The sequence below is a fragment of the Lasioglossum baleicum genome, chromosome 13, assembly GCF_051020765.1.
Source record: "Lasioglossum baleicum chromosome 13, iyLasBale1, whole genome shotgun sequence".
Classification (NCBI taxonomy): domain Eukaryota; kingdom Metazoa; phylum Arthropoda; class Insecta; order Hymenoptera; family Halictidae; genus Lasioglossum; species Lasioglossum baleicum.
In genome coordinates this window covers 5659494-5670428 of record NC_134941.1, presented here as the reverse complement: position 1 = coordinate 5670428, position 10935 = coordinate 5659494, and the positions used below count along the sequence as shown (strand labels likewise).

Sequence of the window (10935 nt, the reverse complement as noted above, 5' to 3'; positions counted from 1 at the left end):
ATCTATATTATTATTTTCTTCGTGTTCTACTTTTCTTCCTGTATCTTCTTTCACCATAAATTCTCCTCTCATTTTTTCTATATCATCGTTATCATATTTACCAAGTATTTCACAACATTTTATTCTATTACTTTATTATATTTATCTTCAGCCTCACAGATACTAGGCATTTCTGCTTATACTAAATTCCATTGGCTGGCTGTGTTCATCTACTTACTTCATTTACTTACCTTTACTCCTTCTTACAAAACTGATTTCCTATTTCCCTGTCCATTCGTACGCCCACAACGTTAACGAAGTTCTTTCGATGCTTCTTCACCTTCTCGATGTTTGCAGTTGTCCATTTATCCCACCACTGTTTCCAAAGTTAATACGTTGAGTGTCGTAGAATTTTGATAAGACTCATTCAATATTTAAGATGTACCAAAAATAATTAGTAAGCGACAAAATTTTCTCAAGTTCAACAATGTCATTTTAAAAAATTGAGCTATAAGTATACTTTTATTATTGCTATACAATATGACAGTTAAGGTGAAACAATACGTAGACAACAATTGATGAAACAAAACATGACGTTAATAAATAAGTGAAAATAAATATAATTAAGAAATAACCTCGATGAAAAAATCGAGAAAGAGTATATTCATGTTAGCATTGTTCCTTCAGAATAATTATTTCTTGGCTATTTTATTCGCGCGAGTAGCTTCCAGAAGAAGTAGATACTATTCAGCAGTACTCTGTCTTTTCGATTTTCTCGAAAACGAAGAAGAATATGTAAATATCTAGTGTAAATACTTGGTAGGTTCAATGTTATTAAATCGATTTAACTCATAGTTAGACTGTGGACCTTTACGCAAGACAAGAATTGTAAGTATCAATTGCACGAAACAGTCACCATATAAACCATTCTTCTCTTCTTTAACAGTGTTAATAAGTTGAAGACAATGTATTGACATTCTCAAATTCACGAACTCGTTTTTATTAAAAATGTAAGAAGAAGAAATCCTGTCGTATAACGTAGACGTGTACGATTTTACGTGTTCTACAGTATTGTCATGGTGTATAGTAACTCGTATCTCTGCGAACTGTCCTCACAATTTCAACCCTTCCAACCGGTCACTTCTACAACCGCCTCCCCGAAAACTTACCCCTAGAATCATCTTCATCATCACCACAGTCTCGCGACTCTACTCCCCTTTCACCAACCTCATTATATCTTCCACTTTTTCCGTACGTCCTTCCTCGTGGTCGTTTCATTTTCCCTCCATCCTTTCAGACGGTTTCAGTTACCCGATCACTCTTCCTAACATTTTTTTCTCCAGGTCCAACTTTGCTCCCACCCGGGTCCCCGATGATCGTCGTCACCGTTCCCCACATTCCTCCTCTATCTCATTATCCTCGTCATCCTTTCTCATACTTTCCGCAACTTTTTTAACCCCTCCCCTCTTCATCCTCTTCAACCTCTCCCCAAACACGCCGCGCCGGTCAACTCGTCATCCCAGTCTACCGGTGTACTCATTTATTTTAACATTCCCGTTGCATTATATTATTTTTATTTGCATTATACGACATTTGATATTTTACGTACAATCAGCGGAAATAGATCGGTAATAACAAAGTTTATATCTATGTAATAATCTTTGTTTATTCAGCCTAGGAATCGGACTGTTATCAGTAGACTGCGGATCTTCATGCAAAATAAAAATGTTTTGCATTCATTGTGAGAAGCAGGAATATCATAAAAACTGATTTTATCCCTTAACGACTTTGTTATATTAAAAGCAACATTACAACATTCTTGAATTTCTAAAATCTTTTACTGGTTTATATTTCGCCCAACCAATCTCTTCATAAATGCATAAAGATCCCCAGTCTAATTAATTAACTTTAGTTTTTTAACTACTTACTTAATCAATTACTTAAAAGTGACTGGTACATGTTCCCTTATGAAAATTACCAGATTAATTTTATGTAGACTTCGTACGTAAATATATGAAATCATTCTTATTGTTTCAATCATTGTAAAATAAAAAATCTGGAACCTGTTATTTCGATCGGTGGTGATAAGTTTAGTGTGAACATATGATTAGATTGCAGATCTTTATACAAGATTGTATGCATAAATCTTAATATTCGTCTGCAAATAATGTTAGGTCCAGAATTTTAATTTTGTCAGTTGCAAAAATCTTCGCTTGAAATATGAAATTAGTACCAACAATTCTTGTGACATTATTTATTTGCTTCTTAATAATGTCTGAATATTTCTGAACTTCGTCTTTCCATGGTAGCCTATACCATCTCATACCATTACTTCGCTACTATCCATTTAAAGACAGCTTAATAATTCAGTTTCTTTCCGTAAATGATGGCAGTAGTAGTTAAAATATTTTGCATCAGCAAATATTAGGGGTGTGCGAGAACCCGTTGGTCGGGACGAGTCAAGAAGAGGTCGAGATTCCCGAAAATTTCGAGAATATGAAATATAACAGTTCTCTGGATCTCGATCGACAATTGTTTAAACTACAATTAATGTTATTGGCGCTCTGGTTCCAACTGATCGAACCAGAGCGCCAATAACATTAATATGAAATATACTCTTGAAAAGAATTCGTGGTGGACAACATTCTTTCAATTTCGAAAACATCTAGAATAAAAAATCCGAAACTATGAATGTATTAATTAAACCGCGAATATAAATGATTACTGGGTTCTCGAAATTTTTCGGGAATAAATTCGAGAATCTCGAAATTTTCGGCTACCCGTCCCGATCTCGAAAAAATTTCGTGTTCCCGACCCGACCCGATATTTCGGGTTCTCGCATACCCCTAGTAAATATTATTTTTCGCGATTTTTTCTTATATTGAATATGCTTGCACAGTGTTTTGATCATTGTGACAGATGCTACATTGTACGCCAACAATGCTGAAGCTATTAAGAAGTCTACCATATACTATACAGTAAATAATAATAAGAATTTAACTGGAAAAAGAACACTTGTACTGCAAGACTACCTGTTTACATCCCAAAAAGTTCTAGATCCATATACACTACTCTTCAAGAGAAAGAAACACCCAGTATAATTATAAGCTATAATGACAAACATTATCTTTATGCAGAAATTGTATTGTATTGTATGTATTGTACAATGATTGATTTATTGCATTTTAAGTATTAGACAATCCGTAACGAAAGTATTTGAACGCTCTTGAAACTAGAATAACTTTTTTATAATTGTACCAAACGCGACCCGATTCTTTATAATCAATTAGAAGCATTGGCCTACTAAATGATGTGCAAAAAAAATTTTCCAAAAATTATAATTTACAAGATATAATTTACAAAATTATATTTTAAATTTTCATTAATGGCCCAAATAAAAAAGTTTTAAAAAATGCTTTTTTTATTTTTGCATGTAACCTTGTAAATTATAATTTTTGGAAAATCTTTTTTACACATCATTTCATAAACCAATACTTCTAATTGATTATAAGAAATCACAATTATAAAAAAGTTATTCTGCGTTAAAGGGCATTCGAATATACTTCCGTTACCCACTGTATATTCTCAGAACTATTCAATTAAACAGCGGAATCCTTTTTCAAAACTTACAGTGTTCTTAATTGATTTTTTACGCTTTACTATTAAATATAGCCGGGAGCTTCTTTCCTTTGCACAGCAGTATATATTCAATATTTATTCTGAAAAAATTCTTAAAAACCACTAGTTTCCCCTGTCGTTACACGAGAAGCTTCCAGCAGCAAAACCCTTCTAACCGCAAGAAAAAGTCATACGAGGCATAAGAGCCTAAACACTGCGTCTAGCCAGTGCAGTGGTATCGTTGCATTGCACCAATGATCTGCTACCCCCAGCCGGGTCCCCGATGATCGCTGCCACCGTCCCCACATTCCTCTATCTCATTATCCTCGTCATCCTTTCTCATACTTTCCGCAAGTTTTTCGCCCCTTCCTCCCCGCCGTCTCGCCCCGCGCGTCGGTCAACCCGTCACCCCGGTCTGCCGGTGTAGTTTTCTGGGAGTCTCGGCGCGCGTTCTCTTCGTCCCTCGGTTTCTCCACCTCGGCCCTCAGTCTCCTCCGGTTCCTGCATCCTCCGTTAGTCCCATTCTCTCCAAGCCACAGTTGTGGCCCTCCCCCTCTGCCTGTTGCGTGCCGCCGTCGCTCCTGCGCTCGGACGGGCTTGCGCGCCTCATCCTGAACGGAAGAGAGGCCTCCTCGACGAAGGAGGGCCGTCAGGATCCCGATCAGTTTACCGGCATCCCTCAGTCCGTGCGTGCGCGTCCAACATCCCGGCCCGTTCACCGTGGATCACGTGCGTCCACGCGAGACGTCCGACATCCGTAACCCCCGCAACCGGAAGAGTACCCGTGTCGGCGGGATGTCCACTCGGTTCCCGACACCACGGAGCACCGCTTCGTCGGCCTTCGTCGTAACCAGCCCCTGAGATATGAGCAACTTCTTCGGGAATTACGTCGCAGGTTTGCCCCATAAATCCTTTGTCGAAACACGCGGCTCGGCCGCCGCCGACTACGCTTCCGGCCGGGGATCTTTAAATCTTTTCGTCAGAACGAAGGCGATCATACTGTAACCTGGTAACTCGAACAACGGTGTCGTCGCTTTGTCGGAACGTCCAAGTTTTCTGTGAATCGATGCGTTCCGACGAAAGAGCCGATGGACCCCACGGAATTTATCTAAGTTCCGGCGAAACTCGTCGGAGAACTTCTATTCCGCCGCTACCGACGATAACTCGATTGTGGCCGTGTTAATGGAAGACTCGGCCGAAAGTGTGAAAACCTCGAGAGCTTCCGCCACGCCGTGAGTAAATTAACACCTATCGATAGAGGTCTCGCCGCGAAAATTACGGTTTACGTGCCGGAATAGTCGAACCCATTTGCCAGCGAGTTGGACGGTGCTCTCAGACGCCTTGTGTCTTCGAGCTTTGTGCGATTCAAGTGAAGGATCACCTACGATCGGTTTGGATAAGCCGGGCGCTCTTGATCGCTGCGTTCGGACCCAGTCAAGCTTTTGCGGTGGGATCGTTTTAACTGTAGATTACCGAGCTGTCGTGGGAACGACGACACCAATTAAAAATACAAATGAACCGTGCGAAAGTGGTGTGAGTCAGTACCTGTATGCTTGGCTTAAGACCACGTCTCAGGGGTAAACATAATTTTAGTATGTTTTGTAGAACTGTGTTATTTGATTCCTTGTTATCTAATGGTTAACTGTATTGACTTGCACCACTTTTGCATTTTTCGCGGTTCAAATATAGTCGAACGCTTTTTATCTAACTATAAAAATAGCTTGACTTTTAAAGAAAAAGGGTTCGTGCAAAAGTTATATTTGGTGTTGAATCTATTAATTAAAACATTTAGCATACCCTCTGGTTCCATACCACAGGGTTCAAATATTCAGATCGTCATTTTTACAAAGGTTTAATTATCCAGGGTTAGCCAGTGTATTTTATCGCGTAAAAGTTGTTATTTAGTAACAATTCAATAGCTAACATTTCGTGGGGTAGTATTTTTATACGGGAGTTCATTTGTAGCTAGAATGTTGAAAATTTCGAGACAAAGTTGAAAAGTACTATCTTCACCAATGTAGAAACAATTCTCCAATTCGGAATACATCTAACGACGTATTCGATAAATACAAGTTAATAATAGAGATTGTTAATTCTTGCAGAAATATTTACGACATGTCCATCTTCTCTGTATCGCTTTAAAACATTAATAGCATTTCCGATATGAAAATACACACACCTATCCAATAACGTGAATGTCCATTTGATCCAGTTATCATAAAATGCAATTTTTGTAACGGCAAGTGCAATTTTGTTCATCAAAGTATGATTAAAAATCGAACGTTTCTTGATAATTGCAATGAAAATACCATCCCCGATGGAACGTATCTGAACAAACACTCGGTTTGTTGAAAACAATAAAACAAGCGGATTGATATCGCCCGTCTTTCCGTAAATAAAAGATTGAAATAGGAATGAATATTGTTGTTTCTCGTTGCAAAGTACAGGATGGAGAAATCTTATCGACATTTTCCAAGAACGAATATTATTTTGTCGCGTTACGAAGATTGTTTTCTGTAATTATCACTTTGGAATGAGTGGGCGTCATTTTATATTGCAGTTTAACCCTTAGCACTCGAATGACGAGTCTTTTTGTCTTATTTATTAAGTGTAAACGTTGCTTCATTGGAAATGGTGTACAATTGTTCGTGTATTTCTATCTCATCGGCTAGCAATTCGTTTGTTCTTACTACATTTCCAGAACCCGTCATTTTGACGGATTCTACATTTTTTAATTTACGATTATTGAGAATTGTCAAGATACATCCGCGAGGAATCATTCAACAGATTATTTCTTGACGAAATATTAGAATAATAATTACTACAAATCTGGGCATTCTTGTTGCTTTTATGAAGCAATGTAGAATAATCATTTTTAGTATTCCGCGAATCTAGTGTAACTAAGAAGTGAGAAAGGAAGATATTAAATATTAGAAGATTAAATATTTCATTAATATAGTCTACAAATACTTCTAATCTACGTTTTATAAACGACGCTGTGGGTTCTGATAAATATAAAGATCAATGTTACTTACACTTTTATTCAATATAATAGAATCTGCCTCGCACTTTCGATCTTTAAATCCGCCCGGCAGCATTGCTCAAGTGTAATGGAGCATACAAAAATTCGCGAAAAGGTATTCCTCAGTGGAGATTCATATTTAATCAATAAATTCGAATCCATTATTCATTCGAGATTTAAACTACAATTCCGGCTTAATGAACCTCGTATTTTAAATGAAACTCATCGGCAGACTCTTACCGACTAATTTCATTAATATTATTACTATATAAACTGATAGAGAACCACTTCGCGAGCGCAATTTAATTTTAGAGTACTTAACACTAGCACTGCGCCAGACCAGTCAAAATGTTTCCGTGTTTTTCTTTCGCAATTACTGAAATTCTGAAGATATTTCCACCAGAAATTTTCGAACGAACGTCATCGTTGAAGCACACAATGAAAATTATTATATGATTATGACTACATGAAAGCTAAAAATAAATATCTACTAATAAATTACTGTATATTTGAACGGGCACAATGGCCAGCCTATTCTCCAGTTCCAAGATTCTAATGTATAGCTACATATACACAATTTAGAAAATAGTGTATTAACCCTCGGACGGCGAACTACTTTATTTATCAATTTTTTAAACATATTTCTAATGGTACACATTGCAGACGCATTAGTCTTCCTGTTGAAAGCCACGCAAATTTTATGCGTTTCACCTATTTCATTCATAGATCAACGTTATTAATTATAATTGTTAGCAATTTGATAACGAAGCTCTCACTGCACACTATAATCTAGTTGATATGCACATTAATAAATTGATATACAGTGACATTAATTATGACAATCATTTTCAAATAATTCCACAGCATCGGTACGCGATGACCACGTTAATCGCTAGAAACTGAGCAATTTTACGACGATTTTGATGCTCTGTCCAAAATTTCGACAAGACCTACGAAGTGTCAGCTGAAATAGCAGCATAATAAATCTGAACTTATCAGTTACGGGTTGGAATAAAAAATTGATTAGATTTCTTGGAACTGTGGCGCACCGAAGTGCTGGCGTGGCAATGAACGTGTTAATAATGAGAATGCTCAAGATGGCCGACTACTGGAACAATTATCCTACTCGGTAGTTCTGGTGTTAAAACTCTTTTAACCGCGCCACGTTCCGAAGCGGCGACACTGAAATTAGCGCGGAATGTCAACTAAAAATCGGGGGGGGGAAGAGAAGGATTCTGTTGGAAGTTAAAGAGGGTAGGTGTAGCATACTCATAACTTGGTGAACGGCGAAACTAATTTCCCACAGGAGGACATTCCACGCAGTTTTCCCCGGCGGAGTCCGGTCGCCCGTTTCCTCGTTCTTTGAACAAACTGTGTTCCTTTCCGGTCGGCGAGAAGCATCGGCACCGAATCATCCAGAAATCACGCTGTTAATCCGTAAAGATAAACCAGCCGTTGCTTCGATGACATCGCGGACCTCGTTCAGGCGAAATTAATTTAATTAAACGGGAACGCTTCGAGGCAAGAGGGTCGAGCGCTCGCCTGTGTAACGAAGTGCGGCGCGCGGCGCTTTCGAAAACGGAAGTTTCCGGCATTCTTCAAATTTCTCCGCCGGACTCGAGTGGTTTTCCGCGCTGCGGCAGACAACGGCGGGGTCCTCTTTTGCTCGTTGGCAAAAAAAAAAAGAAATATGATAGAAAAAAAGAGGAACAGGGTCGGAAAATTGTTGACCGGTTTTTTCGAAGTGTGCATCGAGACGCGAGGAAAACAGCGCGCGCGTGCCGTCCTTAGGCACCGAAATAAATGGCGGAATGCTGCCGGGAATAATTGGATTGGTACTTCTGCCCGGGTGTCTTCGTTATCTTTTTTAATTGAGACACATTGTACACACCGAGGCACGCGCGCCAGCCCGGGCCTCTATAACACGCTCATTCGAGCAAAATGTATCCGACTGAACAATAACTTCATTCGGATTTCAGTCTTTTTTCCGCGGCATGTTTTTTCGTCTTTCACTTCTTTCCTCGCTTTTTTAGTAGAACGCCGAACCGCCGTTATGTTAGCGCAAATAGGTTCGGCGTGTGCCTCTGATGACTTTTCTATTTCTACACAGAGCGGTTTTCTTATTGACAGGCACTGTGTCATTTTTCAATATTTTCATTTGTTAATATGCTCGATTTTTCTTATTGAATTAATTGCCAGTATGAAGGTCTGCGTTAGGTTATGTCGTGTATGTTAATATTTTGGTTTGCAAACAATTCACGTATTATTTTTCAAATTGTCTGAAATCTAATTTTTATCGGAAGAGAAATACGATAAATCACGTATTCTTTATATTGTTTGAAAGATTTTAAATGTCGATGGTAAAATAATTCTATTTTCACGTACTCGCACTCTGAGAATCTGTAAAATTATTACATTTGTTAAAATAATAATTCACTGAATTTTAAGAATGTAATAGGTTTAAATATCAGGAAGGAATATCAATAAATCAGGAAGTTGTATTATGAAATTATAAAATACAACTTTCAATTGTGTCTGACTAGCGTTGAAAGGTTAATAAAACAGCAAGATATTGAAATTGGTTTAAATAATGTTGAATATTATCCCGATTGAAAATCGTTTATTAATATTCAAACGTTGTTCGACAGTAAATTAAATTTTACAGGAAAATCAATACCACGCATACATGTAAAAATATATTTGTTCTTCTCCAACGTCCAGACATTTTTATCGGGCACAAAGCAAAGAAATGTGAAATTTAAATAATTTTGCTATCCCGACAATGAAATAGCAGAATATCCGGCCAATTTATTAACTAGGAAAGTTTACGGAAACTTGCGTCTGTACAGACACGAACACAAAGGAATTAAAATTATATAAAACCGTACTGCCTCCGTTAATGCTTCGGGCAAAGTAAGAATAAAACGAGACTCTATTAGAATTCGTACGATCTTGTATTTTATAATTTCCTCGTGAACTTTTAACTCTCTCTCTCTCTAAATATACAAAGTTTCGCGGTTCTACTAACAAACTAATACTAAGAGAGAAGTTTCTCGAATCCACACACAGTCTTTAAGCAAATAGTAGTGATGGGAGTGATTCAATTCATTCTCATGTTTTTCAAGTAATTTGCTAATCATGCTTCGAGGCGTATTGAAAAGAATTAAAGCGTATTGAATTAATCGAAAATTAAGTTACTTTTAGTACTTTGGATTGTATTAAATCGATTTTCAACGAGAGATATTGCCAATGTGTAGACAAAAATAGTAAGAACTAATTTATTTATGAATAATATTTTATGTATTGTCCTTTAGCCGATATCCATTTTGACTAATTATCTCGCCACTTTTAGAAAACACTTTTTCCGAAGGAACAGACATAGCCATCGGACGAAAATATCCTTTTGCCAGTTTCGACAATATTGCATTTCCAATAGATCAGTGGATTCTCGTTTCTAGGTAAATATACTTTTTCAACGAAATTCCGATTTGAACACTGAATGTCTAGAAAAATCGTTGATATATAAACTGTGATAATTTCGTTGGATACAGTGGTACAACAATGTACCAAGTCTGATTTTACAGCTTCAAACATATACTTTTACCATCTGCCATTCATTTTTGCTTTAGACAATTTTGCACGGCGTGACAGGTCTAAAACTGAAGACTCTCGAATATGCTATTAATTAAACTGTTTATAAAAACATTGGAAACTTTTTCGAGAATGAATCACTGTGGATTTTAAGATCGAAATCTCTCTTGTAGAAGGACACAAATTAAACATAACGTGCGAATTTTTTTAGTCGTGATGTTAATGTTCCAATGAAGGTATATCAAGAGATTCTACACCACCAAATTTAGTCTCTATTTTTGTTCCATAAAACTGGAAAAAATCGTAGAAACATTTTTAAAGCGTTGTAAAGGGTTCAATCGTCAAATTGGTGGAAGATTCATTAACGGAAAAAATAGTTGAATGTTTCTATGGAGGTTTCAACAATGGATTTCTATATCATGTACTAATATATTAAAGTGAGTGCAAGTTTATTGTTGTACGATTGTTATTTATGAAATTACAACAAATTAAATATCGTAAATATCTCGAGAATCGATGTTTCTAACAGAGGTGGGCATTATTTGGCGAAACAAATATTTCAAATACTATTTAATATTTTAGATTTTATTTCGCTTAAAGAAAATAGTATTTTAAATAAGATATACAATTCGAAAATAAAATATTTCTATTTTAACAATCTGAAACACGTAATAAAATTTTGCATTGTTATAATACTCTGAGAAATCGCATAAATAATACAGTCT

The 10935-nt window shown here is 36.9% G+C and overlaps 1 protein-coding gene across 2 annotated transcripts in view; it reads left to right on the top strand.

The window, feature by feature from the left end:
• Positions 1-4128: 4128 nt before the first annotated feature.
• Positions 4129-10935, top strand: part of LOC143214762 (lachesin) — a 156497-nt gene continuing 149690 nt past the window's right edge. The window contains exon 1 of one of the 2 annotated variants that reach the window (XM_076436134.1): positions 4129-4492. Coding sequence is in view for 1 of the 2 variants with exons in the window: in XM_076436133.1 (XP_076292248.1) it covers positions 4780-4829 (50 nt within the window). In the remaining variant the exon portion in view is untranslated. The other variant, XM_076436133.1, reaches the window with a different exon arrangement.